General features: G+C 37.9%; 1 protein-coding gene across 1 annotated transcript in view; it reads left to right on the plus strand.

Annotated features, from left to right (window-relative positions):
- The window catches only part of LOC139728715 (prolyl 3-hydroxylase 1-like), a 57,839-nt gene that overhangs the window by 18,261 nt on the left and 12,593 nt on the right, over nt 1-26,985 (plus strand). The window contains exons 4-6 of the mRNA XM_071639657.1: nt 1,337-1,462; nt 4,502-4,725; nt 26,292-26,753. Of these exons, the coding sequence (XP_071495758.1) occupies nt 1,337-1,462; nt 4,502-4,725; nt 26,292-26,753 (812 nt within the window). The remainder of the gene's footprint in view (nt 1-1,336; nt 1,463-4,501; nt 4,726-26,291; nt 26,754-26,985) is intronic.

Consider the following 26,985-nt stretch of genomic DNA (forward strand, 5'->3'; position numbering starts at 1 on the left):
CGAAAGATATATGATATCTAGATTGTAATTTTTAGTCTAAATTTTGTATTTTTAATTGTAACAAGAATTTTGTTATACAAAAGTAACTATGTTTGTTACAACTCAAATTAAAAAACAAACAAACACAAAAACAGAATGGGCTCACCATGGCCCTAGTACTAGCATTCAATGCATAATGTAGACAACACTTTCAGGTGCATTTTATACTGTCTTAAAAGTTTCATGCTTGCAAAAACTTCTGGTTTTGTAGTTTAGTAGAAAGTTGTGATGAATTTGATGATTGGACTCGATGACATAATACAATATTGGTGTTCCAGTACAGAGCTGTGTATGTCAGGTTTGTTCGGTGGCTTCATCTTTTCTGTTGGCTCATTTCATGAAGAATGTTACTTGTTGCCTGGAGATAATGAATTCATCATTACATCATGACTAAGAGATGGAAAGAAACCTCTGAAGTTAAAGTTGAAGTTTGTTCACCCAAGACACTCATGTGTATTGCAGATATTTTGCTTTTCACAGTATGGTATAACATAGTGTTAAAAGTTGTGTCCATGTAAAGAATGAGACTATATACCTGTATAATGTGTGTGTGTGTGTGTGTGTGTGTGTGTGTGTGTTTGGCAAAACCCAAGGTTATTTGTGTGATATTTTACTGCTTGTGAGTTTGAATAAATTGTTATTTTGATGAGGTGATGAAAAGAAAATAGATTAGAAAAGAAGAGACTGAAAGAGAATGAGGAAAAAATAATTTGAGGAAAAAATAATTTATGGAAAACCACAAATTTTTGCATGCATTTTAATTTCCTTAATTTCATGAGAGCCAAGATTCACAAAGTTTAAATGCAGTGGATGAATGCTAGTGGCAATTTGCAAAAATTACATGCCATGAAAGAGGCTTTTTGCTCCAATTTGTAAAATTTCATGCCACAAATATTTTTTGCTTTACATTGGTTGGAGATGGTAGATATAGGATAGAAATCAGTGATCTTTTATATGAATGCAGAAAACCCAGCACTTACTGTATACGCCAAATATTTGGCGAGGTTTTTATTTTTGCGAATTTCGTGAGTCAGGCGCTATTCGCGAAATTAAAGACACGCGAAAATATTGACTCTGATCCCGATATGAATGTGATGTACGCGTGTACACCTCTCCATTCAATACAGGCCTTTATGATCGCAAATTTAACCACTCGTGAAATTGTTGGGAAGTCCCGATTCGCCAAAATTTAGACTCGCGAAATATATGGCATATACAGTAGATGAATCATGACAAATCAGTAGAGAGCACTTTGTCACTAATCATTCCTCTTTGACTGTGTGTCTTTATCCCATAGATCACTACGCCTCAACACTGTACTGTAAGGAGCAGTGTGAGGGTTGGCTAGCCAGGATCAATGGGAAACAGGTGGAGGACTACCTCCCTAGTCATTTTCACTTCCTACAGTTTGCATACTACAAAGGTAAGCTGACCCAAACTAATATCAATCTCTCCTGGTCCAATGAATCTCGGTCAATTTCATTCAGGAAATGCACACATCAAGGAAGGCTTGACACTAAACTTTTCATCTCGTAGTCTTTTTGTGCCACTAAGGTATTGAAATTGACCTTTCTGCTGACCTTATCCTAAAGAAATGTATGAACTCGAAATGAATTTGAAATGAAAGAAAATATCTTTAACTTAATTTTACATAAGATTTCTTGCATCTTTGGTAAACTTAGGTTGTAGCTTAGCAGCAGTTAAAACTTGGAGAGTGTGCCTGGAAAATCTGTAAAATGACTCAAGCTTGTATTCCTTACAAATTTATTTCAAAAGAAAGAGAGATATGTGATTGCTGGGGTGACAAGACCTTGTAGCTCAAATTTTGGTGAAAATGATCTTTTTTTTTGATAAATGGTCAGATAATCAGTTAAGTGATGCCCTGTCCGAATCCTAGCTGTCTTACCCCAAAAATGAAGCCACCATGGCATGTCAAAGGAAAGGCCATCCCATTTGATACACTGATTTGGCTTCCATGTCTTTTTTTGCTCTCCTGAACATTTGACATTTTGTAGATACAAGGTTTTGTCGCCCCAGCAACGAATTCTTTATAATCGTATCAATATCTTTGAAATGTGCACTGGATAAACTGGAGCTCGACAGTACTAGACAGGTGGATAAAATCTCATCAGGTGTGAGTAATCCATGTGATGAGGATGTTACAAGAGATTCAATTCAATTCAATTCAATTTCGGTTTTATTAAAAAACACCAAATAAAAGTCCGAAGACTAACCATATTTGGTTTACATCAAACTTTACAGCTTTACAACAGGGAGACATAAAGAATAGAAATAAAACAAACTGACATTTTGCACAACTGATTCATATGGACACCCCCCGAAAAAAAAGACAAACTGTACTCACACTATCATAAAAATTGATAGCACCAATAATAACAACAAAGATAAGGCATCAACTGAAGAGAAATTGCACACACCCTCACATACAATATGATAAAATTCATTATATATAGTTCACACATTAAAAAACTGTGAATATTATCATATTGATAGATAAATATTGGAGTGAAAAAAAAACTGCAACTAAAAATGAATGCAGTCATACACAGATATTTAAATCAATTTCATAACTGCAAATAAAGTTATGGGGAAAAAACGCAGCCTAATGCGAACATAGTAATGTGTCATGACAAAAAAAAATCAAATCAAGGCTATTAATATTCGAGAAGAGAGTGAGAAAAAAAATCAAAGGAGGTAAATAAGAGACGTTGGAATAAATATTCGCGAACAGGTGTGGAAGCGGATAAGAAATAAAAAGAGGACAACCAGAAAATACAGAAGAGAGAGAGAGAGGGAGAGAGAAGAGACTAACATAGGGATCATGAAAAGGAGGGAAACAAAGCGGAGCAGGGATCAGCTCTAGATAAGTGGAGCGTGATCCAACTTTATAGCAGGTGAATCAAGTTTTATCCTAGCTGGGTGTGGCTAATAGTGTGGCTTGATCCGATGTGAGTATCATCCAGCTAGATTGCTGATGGCATGATTATAGGAGCTGTATTAACCCTAACGAGGCCGGGCTATTTAGGTAGATGATAGATTGTTTGATTTGATAGATTGATTGTTTTTCCGATTTTATGTTTTTCATTGTTTTTTCGATGAAATTTGTCCGTGACATTGTTCCAAACAAGAAAATGCATTATTAGTTGGTTTTAATCAATAAACCCCCAAATAATCATGCTTTTATGAAATTTGCCTGTAAACACAGTTTGCATTGAAATTGCACACAAATTCACATTTTTGAGCAATTTTTGGTCTGACATGCACATGCATATTCATGCGCAACTTTGGAACCGCACACCCGCGCATCGCAAATTTGGTGTCAAAAGATCGGGAGACTCGAAAGAAAAAAGTCCCCCCCCCCCCCCCCCCCCCCCCCCCCGGCCTAGTTAGGGTTAAAGGACACGTCCACCTTCATATACATGTGGACTGAGTGAATGCAGCTGCAATATTAGTAGAACACATCAGTGAAAGCTTTTGTGAAAATCTGACAATCTGTTCAAAAGTTATGGATTTTTAAGGTGTCTGCACAGTCACTGCTGGATGAGAAGACTACTGCAGTGTATGATATCACATGTGTACAATGATATACGGAAAATATAAAGAGAATTTCACAAAATTGTATGTTTATGTCTATGGAGGTGGACTTGTCCTTTAAGATTAGATCAATGAGATCAGGGCCTTGTTGCTAAAAAATGTAATCAAGCAAGTCAGAAAATCAACAGAATTCAGGTATCAGCCAATCAGAATGCATGATCTTAAATTTGATGCAACAGGGCCTAGATTGAGATTGTTGGTTCTTTGGGATCAGGATGAGATGTCTGTGGTTGAAAGAGACTCAGGTAACCATAGTTAGTTCACACGCTGTTCCTAAACTTTAAGTTTAGGTCGGAAACTTGACCCTCGATGATGAGCTTGTAGTTTAGCACTGTGTGGAGGCACTCAAAAGTTAGCGATCGTAAAGTTTAGTTGATGATTAAGACCACGAGACATCTTAGGTTTTATGCTCTCTCCACGAGCCACGGGGGTCCCCACTCGTAGTTTCACTCATGTGGACACAATAATCAATGAGCTTGTGAGTTAGCGTGAACCTCGCTTCTCGTTCACATCTGGGTCAACCTCCAGCTGCGCTATTTTGTATGGGCATAAGGTCATCTAGCAAAGACTTTGCGCTTCCAGTGTAATCATCGAGTGGGATTCGCTGGTAAGTTGTAACTTAAAGTTAAGGTTTGCGTGTGAACCAGTGCGTGAATTCACAAGTGATGCTTATCATCGATAGTTAAGTTTTCAACCTATACTTAAAGTTTGTAACTGCATTTGAACGTAACTTATGATATCCAGTTAATCTAACAAAGTGGGTCATTTTTGGCAATTTAGGAATACTTGCTTCATTGCATCAGACTTGTGACCTTTATCCTCTCTTTCTCACACCTTTCCCCTCCAGTTGGTGACATCCAAAATGCAGTGAAAAATGCTCTATCATACCTCCTCTTTCACCCTGCCGATGAGGTCATGCTACAAAACATGGCATTCTACGAGAACATGGATGATTTGCAGATGGAGTTCGTTCCCCGGAGGGAGGCGGAGGACTACCATGAGAGGGCCGTCTTGGAGGACAGGATGCTGAACTTCGCTAAGAGGAACTTCTGGAACGAGAACGCCGAAGAGGTAATGAAACGATTGAATGGAATGCTGAATAGATTTGACGTGGATGCAGGGTATGAAGGGGATGAGAGAGAGGAGGAGGAAGAAGAGGAAGAGGAGGAGGGGGAGGAAGATGTTGAAGATGGTAGGGAGGAGTTTCTACGGAAACATGGCTACAAGAGTAAGAATGATCTCGGTAGGAGGGACATCTTTCTGAAGGCCGAACATGTTTTGAACGATGCGAGGAAGTACGCAGAGGAGGCGAGGCAATATCGACGAATCGTTCAAGAGCGCGATAGGCCCAAGGCCCAACTCCTTAAGAACGTTCTTGGAAACGGTATCGGGGCTGGGGGTGGGGCAGGGGCACGGGAGAACAATGACACCAAGCAGAGAACGGAGGAGGAGGACCACACCCAAGATATCGTCTATCCACCCACTGCTCACAGGGAGATGGCGGAGACTGAGACAATAACTCAAGACCGGTAGACTGGTGGACAGAGAAGGCATCAGTTATACCGGTAGACTGGTGGACAGGGAAGGCATCAGTTATACCGGTAGACAATCTTATTGAGATAGATTGAGGTGGAGGAGGAGATGGTTGGTATCACCTCTTTGACCAAACTAAAAACAGACGTGTAAGCATACTGCCAAAGTCACAGATTAATTCCAAGTTTATCTGCCATCAGTTTAAGAATGTCAAAGATGTGAAGTATTCTTTCCGAGGCATCTCTCATATTGCTGTGTAAAAAGATGAATTTTATGAAGCTATAAGAGACCTATGTCACACACATTGTGACAAAATTACAGTAGCTCTGTATCAATACATCTTGTAAAATTCAAATGAAAAACTGACTAGGGGCTGAACTAGAAACTAAGTTGAGCAAAAACAGAGTTTCTAGCCAGCCAAATCTAAAATGTTCGTAGAGGAAGATGAAACATTGAGTAATACCGAGAGGTCCAGCCTTTGACATTAAATTCCTTCTCACTCATATGATGACTTGATGTGTAGTGATTAAAACAGAGAGGCGGATCCATGTTATTCTAATCAAAGTTAGTCTCTCAAATGCTGGAAGTGAAAACCATTGTGATTGACATCAATTCACGACTTGTCAGAGATTGTTCCATCCAATCCATGTGATGCTAATTTGCTGAGAGTTACTCTCTAGACCAGACAGGACATAGATGTCAGATTGTAAGAGTGATGAAATCTTCACATGTTTGCCACCTCTTCTGATCTTATCACACAGCTTCATGCTTCTCACAGAGTGATGATGTACAACCACAATGTTCCTAGTCCTGTCAGTCTATTCTGACAAATTTAAAGGGCTGGTACAGTTTTGGGTAAAGTGAGAATTAATCTTTTAACTTTTTGCGACATAGCTGGAAATCACTTCACAAAATGTGGGAAAGCCTGCAATTCTAACAGGATTTGATAAAAATCGCCTTTGAAGTGGCTGAGATATCCAAAAACAAAGAAAAACTAAGCAATCCTAATAAAAGATGGGTCTTATTAGGATTGCTTTGTTTTGGATATCTCACCCATTTCAAAACCAATTTTCATCAAATAAAGTTTGAATTCCTCTTAGAATTATATGCTCTTTCAAATTTCATATGAGGTTTCTCATTATCTCATAAAAATCATCATCTAAAACTGTCAGAAACCTCAAACCCCATCTCAACCAAAACTGTACCATTCCTCGAACAATGATTACCAGAGTCAGGTTTGTAGATCTCACAAAACATGCTCAAGTGCAGACATTTTTCTGAGATGTTCATTTGTTCTGATATCAATATTAGCATTAAAATGCTGTTGTAGTTCTTATCAAAATTTTTGGTGGAGAGACTGGCTTGATTGTCATTAAAGTACATTGCCCTTCTACTGGTCAGTTAGTCTGTCAGTCAGTCAATCTGTCTGTCTGTCTGTCTATCAGTTCTGCACCTGTTCACCCCCATTGGCCTGTATCTCATAAATTGGAACAGACTGATGGTTTGAAGTAGATATTGGCACCTAGTGGTATTATTACAGTCACATCCTAAACACAATATTTCTAGCTCGCTGTTTTTTTGACTTTGTCCCTTTGTGGAATCCTTGTATCAAAGGTTTGTTATTGTGAATTATGGTAGTATTGGCAGGGAGATTGTGTGGGAGTGTTCATGTACTACAAAAGATAAAAAAGAAGAAGAAAAATCATTATAACCTCATGAGCCCTATATTTTAGCTTCCTTTTCAGTTTCAAATGAATGAATCATTTAAAATGACTTCATATATTGAAAGAATATTTGATTGTTAGGTTTTATTGTGTAATTATGCTACATCCAACAATGTTCTCTGTAGAAGAAAAGCAATTCAGAAAACATTTACATTTAATATTAATATTTTTAAGGCATAGAAGGGTTAGTGGAGTGATTTTAGGTTGCATAATTTCGAAGGAAATTATGTAACCATTGAGTTTTGGGTGAATGAATTAAGTGGTAAGTTTGAGTCAGTGGTCAGTAGTTTGAGCCCGAACTAACTCCGCGTTCACATTAGTCCCCGTGACGTGGGAAAACTCCCATGCTATGGACTTTCTCCTTAAAAACCATAATGTGAATGCTCGCTGGGACTTGTCCCCTCGTCCCCTCAAAGCAAGTCGGGTACTGGGACAAGATTTGGAGGGGAGAGTGACCTTGGGGCGAAATTGATGGCGTCCAGCTCTGTATTTATGAAATGTGCGCATGTGCTATATTGCCTAGTTTCAAGTGGCAGAGCTGGCCACAAGCCCAAATTGCCCCTACAGCTTGGGGACAGATGAGATAGCAGTGTGGACAGTCAGCCATAAAAAGGATGAGATCTCTTGACACTGTCCGTGCAATGCAGGGTCCAGTGTGAACGTGGGATATGGGGTGCTTGGTCTAAGGAAACTAACAGTGAATCCCAGTCTCACCCGATAGCCAGGCGTCCATTGATACCCCCTGACCTTCAGCATACTTCCTGACATGACAAGTCTGCACAATTCAATTTCCTGTCTGGTTTCCATGGCAACAGAGTCCAAGGCAATGAATGATAACTTTGGCTACAGGTGTAATAAAAAGTGTAGGCCTACTTTCAGTGTTTTGACTGGAACTTTTATGTCATTACAATGAAGTGCTATGAAAGATATCATACAATGATACTACCTCAGAAATGGCAAACCAGCCTGGCTAATTGTAGGGGGTCTCTTCAAAAAACATTTATACATCTTTAATAGGTCATTTATTTCCTGAGGGTAATATTACCCAAGTTGGGCCATACAAGACAACTTCACAAGTTGTTTAGTTTGCAATCGAGAACCATAGTGTCTGAATGAGATATCAGTGTGTTTAGCTTTTCTTAGATGAAAAAGAGACCTGTTTGATTTCCCACCATGGAGATAAACTTTAAACTCTTATTACAAAGAACATGACTATGACAACATTTCATTACACTCAAGTAAAAATTCTTATCCCAGAATTATAATTACACATGTTCATGGTGCAACATTTCTTTGTGTTATAATGAAATTTTGATGTTAGAAAAGGAAACTGCCAGTCCCGAGGACTTTGTTATAAGGGGAGTTGTCTGTAGATCATGTTGTGTTATGGAGGGCAATTTCTTGGAAGTTGTTGATTTTACAAAATCATTCACCTCATGAAAGTCATAAAAACTCAAATACCACAATTTCAATGCCTCCATATTTCATGACAAGTAAGCATAAAAGTCGATGTGATTTTGGAACTATTTTGCCAACTGAGATGCAAAAGACCCATAAGTATTTCCCTGGTTGCTTCTTTAGAGCTTTTCTGATTCTGATGTGTGAAAATAAAAGGGTTTGACACTTTTTGTCACTTTATATTTGATATCAATTCTGTGGTAAACAATAAGGAAAGTCAGTTCTAGGGATCAAAATATATGGAGCTTTTCACTTTCTTGCCTGGAAAGTCTCAGAAGGGCTTTTTACACTTGTGTTTCTTAACCCCGGACTTTCTCTGACCCAGGACTATCGTTAGTCCCGTACCAATTTTTTCAGCTTTTTACACTGGCCAATTAGTCCCGTACTATCTCTTGTCCGGGGCTAAGGAGAAAACTGACCTTTTTACACTCGTATTTCTTAGCCCCGGACTTTCCAAACCACATGAATATTCATAATTACGCTGTGTACTGTACACGTACACGCACGCACCGGCAGCACTTGATTGCCTCGTTTCTGATTGGTCAGTGAGGGTCGGACTTCGTCTCCGTCGCTTAGCCCAGGATTATTTTTTCGTTCTGTTTACACTCACTTGCTTGGCACCGCAATTGCGGTGCTAGCACCGCAATTGCGGTGCTAACCCCTGCTATTTTGCAGGGCCAGATAGTACCGTACTATCGGTGGGGCTAGCCCACTTTGGCAAAAACGAGTGTAAACAGAAAGTGGGCTAAGGATAGTCCCGTACCAACGGTGGGGCTAAGGCCCCCCCTTAGCCCCACCGATAGTCCGGGGCTAAGCAAAAATTTACAAGTGTAAAAAGCCCTAGAGTATACCCAGATTGGTTTCCAGGCCAACTCCCTATTGTTACCGCAGCAGCCTCTTCTGTACAGTATCAATAGCATGTTCCTCAGGTGATCCTTGGGGACTTTATAAACCCGATTCAGCCTTCTGACAGGGCTGTTATAGCAGGTGACCATTACTCATAGACTGATCACTGTCTGTAGTGTGATTTGGCCAAATTAAAGGCATGTCTGTGTCCATCCTCTCTGGTCAGTAAAGTGGACATTGAGTGGTCAGTGTAGGGAGAGAGTCTTCTTGATTCAATCTGTCATGGAGAGAGGAAAGGGGGCTGAGTGGACGCAAGAGGCCTGGGGTGCATTCACATTTGAAATTTTATGTGGTATTAAACACCATTGGAATTTGTAGTTACTGTTCTCATTGGCAAAATGTCATGGTAAAAGGTGCTGTGATGTTTCAGTTTTGTAAAGGCATAATTTACCATAGGGAGCACTGATTAAAAAAATAAGATCAAGATATCACATTTGATGCATATATGTGTAGGTCAGTTGTATCGCAAAACATCCAGTCATAGAAGAATTTTGCAATAAAACCTAAAATATAAGGATATATAACCCTTTTTTTCTCAATAAACTGTTGTTTAATTGTTTAAGTATCTCGCAAGACATTAAAGGTTCTGTTTACCTCTGGGAGCAGTGATTTTAAAAAATGTTGAAGATATCACATTTAATGCATTATATGTAGGTTACTTGTATCACAAAACATCATATCGTAGCATGTAAAATAATTGTAATAAAGACTAAAATATAGGGAGATATCAGTATTTTTCACCATCAGCCATAACTGTAGACTGCTTAGTCTCTGAATAAATTTATACTTGGTTTCTAATCATCTCACAAAAAGCTGAATCCCTCATCTCAGCCAAAACTATACCTTCCCTTTAATATACAGTTAAACTCGCATAAGTCGATCTTCTCGGGACTGAGCAAAACACATCGACTTAGGCGAGTTTCGACTTGTGCGTAAGTCGAAAAAAATCGACTTAACAACAGTCACACCACACGTACATTATGTATAAATGTACATGTATGTTGTCTACTCTGGAGCCGAGAGCTGGAGAGGTGTGCCGCAGCACGGGTCACCCGGCAGGGCCGCGGCGAACTTTGCATGGACAGTGCATTAGTATTGGCACAGGTCCGATTACTTTACACCCTTGTTAAACCTTGGGGAAGTGAATATGAACGATATTTGAGCAGTGATTGATTCCAGTTTACCATACCGTGGCTTGAAATGCGTGTAGAGGTGTAATTCTGATTTACCCATGCCCGTAACTTTCCCCCTTCTTTCCGCTTTGAAAACTCAGCAGCTTCATCCATCCACTGCACAGCGCAGACTGCAAACATACACAGACTATACACAGCTCAGTCGCTGTACGCACAACTATACACAGCCCAGTCGCTGTACGTACGTAGCGCTAGCGCGACAGGGCTGTACCAGCGGACCTCCAAACACGAAGAGAGTTCAACAATCGCATGCGATCGCTTTGAATTTTGATACTTTAGATCATTTTTTTTTTTTTTGTCACCTGTCTGATCGGGCTAGTTCTTATGTAAACAAAACTGGCGTCTCGTGATTTTGACAGTGATTTATTGCACAATAAAATCTTATTCAACTTAGGCACAGTGAATTTAATGGTTTTTCCATGAAAGTGTTCTTGGAATTTCATCGACTTAGGCGAGTATTCGACTTACAAAATTCGACTTGTGAGTGAATTATTACACATAAGTCAATGGGGAAAAATCGGGACTTTTTAAAATCATCGACTTGCGCGATTATTCGACATATGCGATGTCGACTTAGGCGAGTTTAACTGTATGTGAAACACCCTCAGGCCTGTAATATTGCAGGTTGTTACCAGTAGCCAGTGCTATCAGGTCTTTAAAGGGACTGTACAGTACTGGTTGAGGTGGGGATTCATGTTTTGAACATTCCTAAGTGAGATAGTGAGAAACCTCTTTTGAAATATGAAAGAGCATGTAATTTTAAGAAGGATTCAACGTTGATTTGATGAAAAGTGGTTTTCAAATGGCTGAGATATAAAAAAAAAAAAAAATGATAATAATAAAAGGCAATAGGCCACACCTTTTGTTAGGATCTCTTTGTTTCACCTTGTTTTTGGATATCTCAGCCATTTCAAAACCGATTTTCATCAAATAAACTTTTGATACCCCTTAGAATTGCATGCTCTTTGACATCTCGTAGAGTGGTTTCGGAATATCTCGCAAAACGTTAAAAGCTAAATCCTCACCTCAACCAGAACTGTACGATCCCTTTAAAAGAGAAATTAGGCCAGGAGAACTCAGAGCCAGGTCATCTGTTCATTCTGCTGACAGAGAATTGTGTGGAAATGAATACACCATGTGTGATTCACTCTGTGACGAAAAACCTAACCACTGTAGCACGATCGTTCTCGGGACATTATGATAGACCGTCCAACAAGCGTTCAAAGGATCTTTCTCCCTTTTTTTTCATGTCTGTAGTATTTGGGGATTTTTCCTCAAAACATTAAGAGACATGCTCTTTTTGAAATGCAAAAATTTTGTGTTTTCATTCATAAAAAGTATTAAAAAGTATTATCTACAATCAGTAAACTTGGATGTCTTGATGCTAGACTAGTAGGGTTGTTTTGTTTCTATGATATTGATGGTTAGACCAGATGGCCTACTATCGATTTCAAGAGACACAAATTACAAAGTCAATACTGGGGTAGTCTAACTTTCAGACTGTTGAAGCTTCTCTTCAAATTGAAAAAAAAAAGTAAATTGCTCATTCTCTTTGCACTAGTGAATATGAGAAAAAAGATAATAAAGCATTATGTTAGAGGTGCCTCTAAATTGCAGTTAAAGGCATTATTTATCGTTTGCAGATTAAAAAACAAACAAACAAACACAGCTTATGGTGCTCCAAAATAGTTTGAGAATGCGACTTAAGAATAGAAACAAACGAAAATTTGAATGTTAAGTATTGTTCGATATACAAAATGTGAACAATAGTTATAATAAAAATGTTAACAATAGTTATAATAAAAATGTTTTAGACCAAACTGTCTACAGTTATTGTTTATTGAGAAAAATAGTGATATATCTTTGTATTTTAGGATAAACTGTACAATCCCTTTAAAGGTAGGTGTATTTCAATTTCTTGCTGCATCTTCTAAACAAGAATTTGTGGAGAATCACTACATCTGCAAGGGCAGATCCAGGAATTTTGTAAAAGGTAGGTGCCTTTACAAAATTAAAGGGGGGCACACGTGCCCCCCCCCCCCCATTTCATCTTTTTGTTTCTTTTGTTTTAACAAACAAAAATAGGGGGGGTGCGCCCCCACCTGGATCCACCACTGACCTAGCTACCCCAAAGGCTAAATTTCTGGTGTGTTACTACCCCAAGGAATCCGGGCAACACCAGAGATTTGCTATGATAGAGGAGTATGAGAGACCCCAGCCAGGGGAGAGTTGGAATCCTGGTCCTAAAGATGAGATGAGAGAAGAAATGATGAGAGTTTTAGAGATTATCTGTTTCCTATTTCTTTTCCCCTCCTGGGAGGTTAGAAAGGTCGTGACCCCAAGGACTCAATGTGGAAGAAGGTTGAACTCTCAAACTTTAGTCTGTCAGCATTGAGGAGCTAGTGGCCTCTTGTGGAGAAATTGTTTCCCTTTGGTCCAAAATTCTGATTCTGTATCAATTCAGTCAATTGTAAACGTAGTTCTGGAGTAGGATAATTTAAAGATAGTTAAAGCTTTTGAATAAGGAGGCTTTTTGGAAACAAGTATTAAAAGAAATTTCGATGGATTTTTTGTTTGTTTGTTTGTTTATCTGTTCATATACAATGTATATCACTAGTAGGTGAAAATATTCATATTTGTTGAAAAATGTAGACAGGATTTGCATAAGGTAGGTGTACATCCATTTTCTGTGGTGTTCAATGGGTTTAAATATTATTGAGAGATGATCTTTGACTTATGAACTCATTTAAAGAGGGAAAAAAACAACAAAGCCACAAGGTTAGGCCTATTGGGTGTGTGTATTCATGTGCTTGTATGAATGCATTGAGCCGCCAAAAAGATACCCAATACTATTCCATCCCTTTAAATGAAATGGTAGCCAGTAGACCATCTGGACTCTCCATACTATTCAATGACCTCTTGACCCATAGGCCTTCATCAGATGTCGAGGATTAGTAAAATGATGACCACATGTCTTCTGATTCTCTCTTAAATGGATGGTACAGTATTGGTGGAGATGAGAATTGGGTTTTTAACTTTTTGCGAGATACCAAGAAAACACATGATATAGTACTACAGAGCATACCATTTTAAGAGGAATTCAAAGTTTAATTTGATGAAAATCAGGTTTGGAATGACTGAAGCATCCAAAAACAAAGTAAAACAAAGCGATCGTACTAAGAAGTGGGTCCCACACTATATTAGAATTGCTCTTTTTTGGATATCTCAGCCATTTCAAAACCAATTTTCATCAAATAAACGTTGAATTCCTCGTAGAATTACATGCTCTTTCATATTTCATAAGAGGTTTCTCATTATCTCACCGAAAAAAATGTTAGAAACCCGAAATTAGGTCTCAACCAAAACTATACGATCCCTTTAATCTTTCTCATACTCTTCACTGGGAAAAACTCTACAATTGTCAGTGCTGGTTCTTAATTTTCTCAAATAAAAAGGTGCATTCAGTATCCTTTCCATATTTTCATGTTTGGTCTTAAATGGGATTTTTACAAAATGTTATGTGAAAAAGCCTGAAGCTAAGACTATGAAGATGATTGGTATCGTGTAAAGGAGGAATGAAAGCCTGAAGCTAAGACTATGAAGATGATTGGTATCTTGCAAAGGAGGAAATATAATCTGATGTGAAAGTGGAAGGAAAATGAAATGTAAGCAGTGACTTGACTCACAGAGCTACAGGAAGGGTGAGAATTGTTTAGTGATGACCTCCCCTCCTGTGGGAATGGAAGAGTCTTGACTCTAAATTTAAACTTCTCTGGATCATTCCAATTCAATCCCCTGTCAAATCTTTTTAAATCATATCAGTCGGACAGCTACTGGTCACAAGGTTTGATATGAGATATTTTTGTGAACAATTTTTGATGCTGGCTATAATAATGATAATGGTAATAAACCATATTTGTATAGCCCATATCACAAAAATAGATTAATGTCTCTATGCAGATTGAAGGAAGGAACTAATAGAAAATATATCTTGCCAACTTTCCAAAATGGGTTATTGGCAGTTCTTGTTCTACAGAGATTCATAAAAGTGTTGTCACACATATTATGCACATCATGTTTACACTTCTTTTTAAGGCATTTGGCAATTTACACCAGAAAGATAAACTTGCTATTTTTAACATGGCTGGTGTCCTGTCCAGACTCACTTTTCACATTGCAAAATGTCAGAAAGAGTTGATTCCCCCGTACTTGATGGATCGTAATCTAAAAACTATCACCTATAATGATCTTTAGAAGTGAAGGATGTGAGTTAAATCAAAACAGAATTTAATTTACATTGTATCCTCACTTTGATACATTACAGACTTTGTCATTGTATAGACCATTTTGTACAAAGGTATGAATATCTTTCAGATTCTTTGACATAAGTTGCTTACAGCCATCTAAATTTTTTTTTAAAGTCTCTTGTTTCTATGGCCCTGTGATGCCTTTTATTCACACAATAGAGAGTGTACCATTTTATTTTGTATCAGAGCAAAATGTGCCAGCCAACTTGACTTTCACTGCCCCATTGCCATGGCAACCAGCTCTCAGGAGCATTGGTGCCACCTCTTGAGAAGGTCAAAGGTCAGGGTCAAGCTCATTTATCCATGAGATGAGGGGTGTGGCTTACTTTCCACTTGTCTCTAGATTTCTGTGGGAGAGCTCTTCATACACCTGTTATAGATGATACAGGTATACTAGTCTTCATTTCAGACTTTATCAATCATCAAGTGAGTCTGTCTCTGACTAAATGGATCTTGATCTTCTGTCTAGACAACACTCCCACAAATCATGTCTCTCCATCTAACAGAAATCAGATTGTTAAAGGCATGATTTACCATTTGCAGATGAAACAAAAACCCAGCATTAGCGCTTCAAAATAGTTCTAAAATGTGAGTTATGGATAGAGACAACCAATGTAAAAAATTTGAATCTGTGTAATTGATTATAAGCATTGTTAAATGCACAAAATGGCAACAATCAATGTTTCCAGACTAAATCATCTACAGTAATGGTTTATTGAGAAAAATAATATCTCCTTATATTTTAGGCTTTATTTGCTGAAATTTGACATTGTAGGATGTTTTGTGATACAACAGACCTACACATACATGTACAGTGTATGTATCAAATGTGATATCTTGAACATTGACTGCTCCCAAAGGTAAACAGGACCATTTGAAAGTGCCCTAAAAGTCAACAGACATCTAGACAATAGCAAGCATAAACAGTGAAGACCGTATCATTCAGTTTTAGTCAGGAAGATGTTATGCTTCACAGGTTTTGACACATGTAATTGATGCATATATGTTATGTTTCTGCTGTTGCTGCTCTATAAACTTCAAATCAATTTGAGTTTACATTTAGAATGAATTCCAGCCAAACAGAATACAATCTAGGTAGTTTCTAGTGATAACAAAAGTACATTGATTTATAGAGCTTTAAGAAAAGGACACAGAAAAATTTGGTAAACAAGACGAAGTTGTCTAGTCTGAAAGCTGCATCAACTTATCAGACAGATTATAGGGGCCGACTAAACATTAGTTACGTTCACACGTAGTTGCCAAACTTGAAGTTTAGGTCGAAAACTTAATTAACTGTTGTTGATTAGCTCCACCTATGAATTCGTGACGTGAGTCCACACATGGGTGGTATTTTATGACATCATTCACACTCAACGCATGCATATTTTGAGCAAAGTTTGAATGACTATGAATCCTAAATACTACTGTATTTCTTGAGGTATCTCTCATTAAGCTTTCGTTCACATTACAAAATAATGTCAGGGGAAATAGCATGGTATTTCATCTTATGCATGAATGGGCCTTCAGATGGTTCTTTGTAAAGTTAAAGGCAAAATTTACCATTTCAAGATAAAACAAAAACTCAGCATGAGTGCTTCAAAATAGTTCAAAAATGTGAGTTAGGGATAGAAACAACCAATGTAAAAATTTGAACCAGTATAATCGCTATTAAGTATTGTTAAATATACAAAATGTGAACAGTGGTTATGATTAAAAAAAATGTCCCCAGACTGAACTGTCTGCAGTTTTGGTGTAATGAGAAGAATAGTGAAGTATATTGTAGGCTTTATTGTAAAAGATTTATTTAGTAGGATGTTTTGTGATACAACTGACCTGTACACATATGCATCAAAAGTGATATCTTGGAACATTTTTAAATCACTTCTCCCAAAGATAAACAAGACCTTTAAACATGAAATTTGCCCAACATGATGATGACAGCTTAGCTCGGTATAAAACTAGCCAAGTAGAGATGAAGATCAGTGAATGTTTGGATTGTTGATGGTAGTCCTGATACAATCTCCTCTTGATTTCTTTCTAATCTTGTTGATAAAAGTTTGGAGAAACATTGTGGGTAGGAATGTTAGCTGTCTGGTGTGTGACCTGAGAGTCACGATAAATCTCTGAATGTTTATCATCACATTCAGCTCTGTTTGCTTCAACTCCAAGGTTCCTCTTGTTGTCTCCTGGTGTTTTTATGGTTACATGTCTGGAAATATCTCCACAAGGTTCCCCCAGGTCTCTGGGGTTGCGGTTTTTCCATCTCTCACTGTTAGAGCGTGTTTCAATACCCACTATCAAAACACACTTTCAGAGGCCTTTCGGATTGTTTGTTGTTGTTTTTTTTCCTTTTCGACTTGTTGCCTTTATCACGTCTATAATGTTAGTCTAGGAAGAATCCTCGTCACTGTGCAGCTTCATTGCACATTTTGACCCAAAGATCAGAGCTCATGTAGGGAGTGTATGTGTGACCTGCCGCAACGAAAGGATCCTAAAGTCGCTGACGGCTGAGCGAGAAAATCGACTTTGAAGTCAAATCATCAAAACTTTCAAATTTCTGTTGTTGTCATTATGTTGTAGTCTAATGTTTTGTCTATCATCTGCTGAAATTTCGAAACTAAATGATCAAAGGAAAGGCAAGAAATTAGCATTTTTCTGTGCCATGATTTTCTGACATTCAACGGAACAGAAACGTGTCCAAAGATTTGGATTTAGTGCCACAGATAGACTCCGCCCCTAGCAATGAGGGAGTGATTCTATTGGTCAGTGTGTGGCATCCTGGTTACTGATTGGTCATGCGTAGACGGCTAGCGCTAAGCTTGAATGAACATCGAGGACATTGCTATGAGCAGACCTTCTATTGTCAAGAGGTGAAAACTGTTTAACCTCCCCTTGATCACGATTGTGTCGGAAAGTAAACTTTTTCAAAGCGGTTTTCTCGAAACGCTTATTTCCTAGAAACCCTCTTTTCCTAAGCCTCTCAAGTTCGCCTCATAACATTATCAATATATCCGAAACTGTGTACTTTTATGAGTCGTGTTATATATGAAATTAAAGCAGAAGAGTAAGGGAATAATGTCATGTCATTTTCAGAAAATCTACCACCCTCGACCTTCAGATCCATTTGTTGTAGTGGGTCACATATATGTCCATTTTTCGCAAAACCGAAATGGGCAGAATTCTGGAAGTTTTGGTGGTAAGGTTCAAGCTATATAATAAATGCATTTCAAACTGACTTTGCGTTTATCATCTCTACAGAAAGGCATTTCTAATCCCGTAATCAAAACAGCTTTGCATTTATCATCTGCCCAGATCTCCCTGAAAGTTGTTTGAAAACCTTAATCCCTAAATCTATGCCAGAAGTGAGTTGATAAAATGCTCATAAAATTGCAGCTTTGGGCTCCTCTAGCCCATGTAAACCAAGACATTTACATGAAACAGTTGTGTGCATTTTTTAATGACAATTTTACACTTTCTATAACTTCAAAATTCATCAGATGTCCATTTCTATCAAACTTTTATCGTTACATGTCACAGCCTCCTCTAGGTAGTGCATATTATGTTGCCATGTGTAGTCCATGTGAGTGTGTGCCTACCTTTTTATGTTTGTCATTTTGTCTCTGACAAAGATTCTGCTAGGAATGAAAGGTCAAATCCCTTATGACTCAATTTCTAATCCTATATATTGCGTGTGTAGCAGGAATGGGCACAGTGAATTTGAGAAAACATAGTAAAAGCGCCCTCCTGTGTTCATTGGAAGCAGTTGTTTTGAGAGCCTGTATGAAATTGCAGATCTAGATATGGATTGTCTTGCATAATTCTAATCACTCATTTACCATGAATAGAATAACTTTTGAATTCATGCTTTGTCCTGTTTGTAGTAGATATCGAGTACAGTTGTTTTCCTGAGATTTATCTCTTGTTTTAGTACCTGGGTATGAATAGGTAATTATTTTACATCAAGATTTGTTTATTTTTATGCTAAGATGATGTTATGAAGGCTACATGTAGACCTTAGTAGCCTGCTCGAGCTGATGTCTTTTGAGTTATAACAAAATCAGCTTGTCCTCATTGGGTTTAAGACAAGTGGAATTTTTTTTCAATCTTGTCTTCATATATCATTCTGCACATGTATTACATCACAAACTGTAGTAGTCTCCTCACCCAGTGATGACAGCACTGAGACTGTAAAAATTCATAAATTTTGAATGGATTGTGTGCACTCACACACTAATGTCTACACATATAGCAAGGTGAATTTGTCCTTTAAATAGAGTAATTAGCTGCAATTTAACTCTTTATGTGCCACGTTCGCACGCCCGACTTAGTCGACGGCGTGTGAACTTCGCATACTGCTCAAATGCACAAACTCGCCAAAACCGGTCAATAAATCGCCAAATGCCACAGAACAATGCAAGCGTTTCTCGTGATTCCGTTCCTCTCATATTTAGCTTGCATTTTATGTGGTAATTGGCTATCAATCGGTGTTCCCTGCTGGATTTGCATGTAAATTCTAAGTTTCTGCCGCTGTTTTGTGTGCAAAAACAGGCCTTTACTGTAATGTAGCTGCTGGTCATTCGAAGGAAAATAAATCATTGATTCGACAGGCAATTTACATCAAAGCAAAGCTTCACATTTTCTCTACAACTCTACGCACTACATGACCAGTTCAACATAAGTTTTTAAAAGCTACATAGATTTTGAAAAGCAAAATGTTTTCTCAAAGTATGACAACCTTGGTGTCTTAGAATAATGTGGCACTCAGGGGTTTCTACCATGGCACATAAAGAGTTAAAGACTAATTTCATACAGTATTAGATCCATCATGGCAGCCAGTGAATGTACATTCTTTAAAATTCACTTTTGAATGGTGCTAATGACGTGTGTGACAGATTCATGGGAGATTTATATTTTTGAGGTCATTATGCTGTGATCTAATTCATATGTATACATGATTTTTTTAACTGTTCTTTGCATCTTGTTAGGGATTTTCCCATATTAATGTGATGTGTTTTGTTTTTGATGATATATATTTAGGTATGAATTGTTGTCTTTATCAGATGTGCTGTTATTCTGTGATCATTTTTTTTTTCTTCTTTTTTTTTGCAATTAAATAAACATTTTTTTGTGAAGCCATGTTTAGTGCAGATATCTTTAATATACATCTGGTGCAAAGAGAAGTGAAATTTTGTATACAAAGATCTTTCTAAACATTCAAATTATGAGCTTGAAGCATTTTGAAATTCAGAGCTTGGGGTATGTTTGTACTGCTTTTAGGAAAACATTTGTGTGGAATTGTTTGTATTTCATGATTGAAGAAATGCAAGATGATGATAGTATATCATGCAGTGTTTATAGATACGAACAGTCCATGAAAACGATTACTTTTTGAGCTCTATCCTGTAACATTTGGTTTTGTTTTGTTTTGTTCTATTATTTGTCTTTTAAATGTACATCAATGCACTCTCAAAATCTTGCCATATTAAAACTAAAATGTTCAATAAAACAGAAACCACAAAGCTCATATTGAGGTTTTGATGTCAAAGCCATTTGAGAGATTGATAGCTTGCATATTAAAAGGTTTTTCCATCATATGTTTAAGAGTTTGCAATCAATAAAGTCAAATTTTGAAATTGAATTTGAAATTAATTTGAATTCAGTCTCACTCCTTGAATATCTTGTCTCAGATAAAAGGTAACATTGTTTTTGCATCTTCAAATTCAAATTTATATTTGTTCAAATTAATTCACAATTAACTGCTTTGAACATATCACAATATTATTTTTATTTTCCATTTTTCAAAAACAAAAAGACATACATTCAAACATAACTTAAATTATACCTAAAATATATAACAGATTGGAAAGATACATGGACTCAGAGAGATTTTTGGGAATAAATTGTGATCTGGCTGAATTATGGTAGAGTGTAGGGGTCATCCCACAAGACCACCACCCACGAGTCATACAGCCCACGAGTCCTACGGCCCACGAGTTCGACACAAGGCAAAAAAATCCCATGAGACCAACACCAGGTAAAAACAGCCCACGAGTTCAATGTATACAACACAGCATTTAATGTGTCAGTCTCGTGAACCTTGTTTGCTTAGTGTCAAACTCATGGGCTGTATGACTCATGGGCTGTATAACTCGTAGGCTGTATGACTCGTGGGCTGTATGACTCGGGGGTATCGGTCTCATGACGTGCACCCAGAGTGTATTTGTGGGATCAGGTAAGGTTATAATGAGGGTATAGAGTGAAAAACATATGTCAAGTTATCAGGTATTCTGGTGTTGCATTGCAGTCATGACGATGGATTGTGTTTGTTTGTTTGTTTGTTTGTTTTTTTGATTTTTTTATGTATAACATGTTCTGTAGGACATCGCTTTATCCTGTGGATATCAATACAAATCATGTTTTCCCCAAAATGTACACCATAGCTACTTCTTGTAAAGAAACAAACATTTACGGTGAGATATTTTTACAGAACAAGTTGTGTTTAATTAGAGATGTTATGGAAGCATTATGATATTTTGAATTTCTTTTCACTTTTCACTTTTCTAATTTTAGTCACAATACTACTGAAGTTACACCTGTTGAAGACTAGTCCCGAGTATACTTGGGCAGGTATCCATGGGAAATGCGTGTTCAATGAGTTTAGAAATCCGGAGTGTGTGTTTGTGTTCCCAGTTGACTAGAATTTGTATGCATGAAACAAAAACTATCTTTGCTACCCTACAATAGGTGTGTCTTCATCAGCCCAAAGTTCAAACTAGCAGGATATTTTGCGGTCTGGGAAAATAGCCTGATATTGCAAGTGTGCGTCTTCATCAGCTTGAAACAGCGCGCTAGGGGAAATTAGCCCAAAATTTGACGTATGCGCGTTGCATCACTCTTTAGTTTGAAAGTGGATTTCCCTGTGCAAATCTCCCGTATCACCGTATGTACGATACACAACAGACTGGTATGGACACATGTTTTGGTACAGTCAGTAATAAGCGCGATCGACTCATGATCGTCTGGTTGATCTCGATCATGTACACAATACATGTAATGAGCTTTCAGGTCTATTTTCTACCATTCTGTTGGTACATTAGTGTGCAAATCGTATCAACATTGACAGTTTACGGAACACTGTATAGATCTGTGATAAGTAGACGGGGCCTTCGCCAAGAAGCAAAATGAGGGTTACAGTTCGTAATCTGTTGCTTGCACCAGCCAGTGCTTCCCCGTAATGTATGGTTGGATCAAGAAATTTTCGGGCTGATAGAGACGCAAACGAATTAGCGCGCTATTTCCCGAAATAGTGTGCGAATTCACAAACTAGCCCAAGATTTTTGGGGAAATTGTCCCAATCAAATAGCGTGCTATTTTGAAACTTTGAGCTGATGAAGACAGGCCTACTATGTACAACGCTATTGGGTTTCTGCACCAGTCGGCACTCAAAGCACACGAAAAGATTTAATGCCCCAGAAGGTGTCAATTTTACCAATTAACCCGTTGAGGACGAGTCGTGAGTATACTCAGGCAGGTGTCTATGGAAAATGTGGGTTATAGCAAAATCAAACTGTCCTCAATGGGTTAAGAAAGAACAAGCTGAATGGAAGTCACTTTCAGGGAGGCAGGAAGATGATGTTACATAATCAGTGCCCCAATTCTTATCTCTGCTAAATCTATTTAATCTTTACCTGTTGAGGTCCAGATGATTTTCCTTTAACACACATCTCCCACATACACCTGCAAGAGTATCTGAAAAGTGCTCAACAGGTTGATTAAAGATAATATAAAGTTTTGGTACCTCAAAAGTTTCCCTGAGTTTCCTTGTCTTGGTTTGTGTTTCAGGTTAAAGTACCTTTCATATAACTAACACTGTGAGATCTACTCGCCCCAAAGTGTTCTCATGTCTTAGTAATCATGCAATGATGGTTTCGTACCAGAGCAGAGCGGGCTCTGAAAACTTCAAACAAGCCGTTAGTTTGACTCGACGCGGTACCACGACAATCAATATACACGTATTGTACGAAACCATGATTGCATGATTACTAAGACATGAGAACACTTTGGGACGAGTAGGTCTCACAGTGTTAGTTATATGAAAGGTACTTTAACCTGAAACACAAACCAAGACAAGGAAACTCAGGGAAACTTTTGAGGTACCAAAACTTTATATTATCTTTAAGGGAGGTTCCTTGAGACCGAAATATCTCCACATATCCTGACAAAGACATATCAAACCTTCTAATATTTCAAAAACTCTTTATCTCACCTGAGACCAGAGGCTGTCATACAGGTAAAGATGAATTCTACAATGTTTCAATTCCACAGCAAAGTCAAAACTTATGATGTCACATACAACAATGAAAAAAAATATATATTTGAGCTTTTATTTTTGCATATATTAGGTTTTTTCTCATGCAAATTTTGCTAACATCTCCACATCATGAACATTTCCACTGCTATGTGTTTATATGATTGGGACACACATATTATATCTCCCTGTCCCTGGTATTGTATCAGGATCTCCTGATTTTGAAGTGCTGTGAATGTTAGCAAAACTTTTTACACTTATATTATCACTGAGGAAATATCAAGAACCCCTTCCCACAAGCCAACAAAGAATTATCAAATATCTGTACAAGGAAAACATTTTTTTTTTTTACAATTAATCATAAATAAATAAGAAAGACATTAACCCGTTGAGGATGGATTGATTTTGCTACAACACACATTTCCCGTAGACATTTCCCCGAGTATACTCGGGACTCGTCCTCAACGGGTTAATATGATACAAGTGACATTGCGTATGTTTTAGTCAGAAAGATATCATACAGCACTACTTAAGCTTCATTTAAAGTGTCATTTACTGGCATTTTATTGTTATAATTTTCTAATTTCAATGGTCTTTCTTGTTTATTCTGATTTTGATGAAGATGTCTCAAAATAACTTCTTTGAAGCGAGTATGACATTCCTCATCTAAGTTTTATGTCATTTGAATGTATGAGGGAGTTTTATTTTAAAGAATGATGAGTTGTTTGTTGTCATTAAAACAAGGTAACTTGGCTCCTGATTGTACAAAATTTTTGTTGTTTGTACATTATTCTGAAATCAACATGAGGTATTTGGAAATAAGTCTTTGGACTGTAGATTTTACCTGCATTTCATGAATGTAATGATAATTTGATTTGATTTGTTTAACACATAGAGAATGGGTGATGTATAATCACGTGCACGTCATAGACCGACACCCACGAGACATACAGGCCATGAGTTATACAGCTCACGAGTCTTACATCTCACAAGTCATACGGTACAGCCCATTAGTTCGATATGAAGCTAGTAACAAGGCCCACGAGAGTGACACAGTAAGACCCATGTTGTATCTGTCAAACTTGAGGGCTCTTTTTACCTAATATTGGTCTCATGGGATTTATTTGCCTAGTGTCGAACTCATGGGCTGTAATGGGTGTCGGTCTTGTGGAATGACCCCAAATCGTCATAGTGCACATTAATGTGATAGATTGAGCACAGTCGTGAAGCTTGCAGACCAGAAGGTGCTGTAATCATTTTATGCCACCAATTAAATACCAACAGAATGATTGATACTGTATAGTGGAGCTGGGAGGCAGTTCGGCTGTAACATCTGTTATCACTTCTGAAATTATCTCTGCATCATTATATTACAATGTGCGAAGGGCTTATGAATGACAGACTGTTACCATTTCTCTGAGTTAAACCTCTCTGAGCTGTATGTGTACTGGATGCTAGTCCTGGGTCTTTGCCTAACATGCCTACCAGTCTCTTCCTAGTCTCTTCTTTTAGTAGTGCCAAATTGGAGGGAGCCCTCTATTGGTGACCCCTGAGAAGAAGGCGAGACTGGCCAATAAACTCAGCCGTAAGTCCCTTCTCTCTCTCACTCTCTTTCTCTCTAAAATTTGGAATATTTTCTTTTAAACCGTAAAAGGTCAAACCATAAAAGTGAAGCTTCTAGAGAATCAAATCCAAAGTGAATGCATTGCAAGTAAACCCATACCAACCCACAACTCCCCCTCAAAAGGGCAAAAAAAGTTTAAAAATTTTAAAGTCTCTTATTATTTCAAAATATTATAAAGTGACTTTAATTATGGCCTAATATTCTATGAATTTGTTCATGCTACTATGTGATATGATTCATATTCTGGAGGTATATTTGTAATATAGATTGATATTTTGACTAAATAATAATAGTAATTGCAGCTCCCAATCTGATATAGCAAACTGTGATTTGTTGTTTTTTGACAAGTCAGAGTGAGTTGTTTGATAAGTGTTGCTAGAAAATGATAGAATTTTTACAATTTGATGGATTATCTCTTCTTAGGTGTGATTTTCACTTTGTAACTTTCCCAAGTCAAAGATTCAGATTGTTTGAAAGTTTCCTTCCCTAGTGGAAACACATGTGAATCAAATATAAACTAAGTCTAATAAACTAAGTCTAATAAACTAAGTCTAAGTAGTTGCAAACCTATATGATTTCTTTGAAATTGTATTAGTTGCATTTTATTTCAAATTATTCATCAGTGTTAAGTCATTACTGCCTCCCAGTTTAGAAGAAAGACAAATGTAATTTTATCATTGTAACTTTCATTTCTACTCTAATCATAGAGACAAAATTTTTACCCAATTTACCTCCAATACCTCAAAGAGGGTATTTAATTTCTTGTCTGCCTACACCCGTTAAGGGTGAGCTAATTGCACTGTAACATATGTTTCCCATAAACACCTGCCTGAGTATACTCGGGACTTGTCTTCAATGGGTTAATACTTCACAGTGAGATTGGCTGGTTTCATAGAAAGCCTGAGTTTGAATTGTTGACGCACACTGTCACAAAGTTTGTTCACCTCTAAGGGCAACCTGTGATTGGCTCGTTGAATGTGTTAGTGCAGTGAAGAATCTAAAAGCTTTTGATATCTCTTCTTTTTTTTTTTCTTCTTTTTTTTGCATAAACCACTAAGACCTTCACCTCACAGTCCCAGTGATGTTGTAAAGAGACTGGTTGCCATGGTAATGACTGAGATTGAGAGATTGCCATAGAGCTGGTGGTATAAAGGTCATGTGATTTTAATTGATGTGATGTAACTACTTGCAGAAGAGTTGTTTACTTTCTTTTCTATTGCTATATGCTATATTGCACTTTAACACACACTTTCATTTGATGTATCCTTGGGGATTTAATATGGACCTTGTCGAGGGGAGAATTTTGTAGAGTTACACACCTTTTTTTTTTGTTCGAAACAAATGCAGTACAAAATTCTTTACATCAGGGACCACAAATATGTCCATTATAAGGGTATTTTTTGGTAATGTCTGTTATACTCATTAAATAGTGTGTTTTGTGCTATATCTGTTTATTTCGGCTTATAGAAACAAGTAAAGTAACAAAATTCTTGATGGGTATTGTTGGCAGAGTTTCTTCAAGAAATTTTGAGAATTCAAAATTTATCACCTTGTCTCTTTACTCCCTTCTTTTCTCACCCTCAGTACTTATATCCTGACCGAGATTATGATGAAGAAGACGAATCAGAATTGGCGTATCTAGGGGCGGAGCCTATTGACCCCATGGAGGTCAACCTCAAACAGAACGAGGGAGGAGACACGACGGGAGATCTTGGTCTTCTCTCGGACGTTGAGGAGGTTGAGGATAAAGAGATGCTGAGGAGGTTCCTGGAGAAGCAGAGGCATGAGAATGAGAGGGGCGCAGCTAAATACTCCAGAGACCTTAATCATGGATCCCAGACTGCCACGCCCACTGGCGCACCCCACCCGGAGGACACCACCGGGTCAGAGGGGCGGAGGATGGGATCCAGTACCAGGGCCCAGATCTTGGCTGGAATGAAGAAGATCTTGCAGAGTTTGATGGGATCCAGTGAGGAGGAATCGGAGCAACTCCTTCTTCAACTGGCTCAGGATCCCAAGTCAAGGGAGATCAAGGATCGCATCAAGGTAGGCAGGTCTTGACAGAATTGTGTTGTAGGCCACGCCTCCTGAAATATGCCCTACCTCTTGATAAAAGGCCAGCTCCTGGAAGCATTACCACCTACTGAAATAAGCCACACCTCTTGAGCTAGGCACCACCTCCTGGAAGAGGTCCCTCCTCCTGAAACAAGCACCACCTCCTGTATTAGGCAGCACTTCCTTAAATATGTTCCTCATTCTGAAATAGGCACCACATCCG

This window comes from Diadema antillarum, unplaced genomic scaffold (genome assembly GCF_040938485.1).
Source record: "Diadema antillarum isolate AM-2024a unplaced genomic scaffold, OU_Dant_1.0 seq00000193_RagTag, whole genome shotgun sequence".
Taxonomy (NCBI): domain Eukaryota; kingdom Metazoa; phylum Echinodermata; class Echinoidea; order Diadematoida; family Diadematidae; genus Diadema; species Diadema antillarum.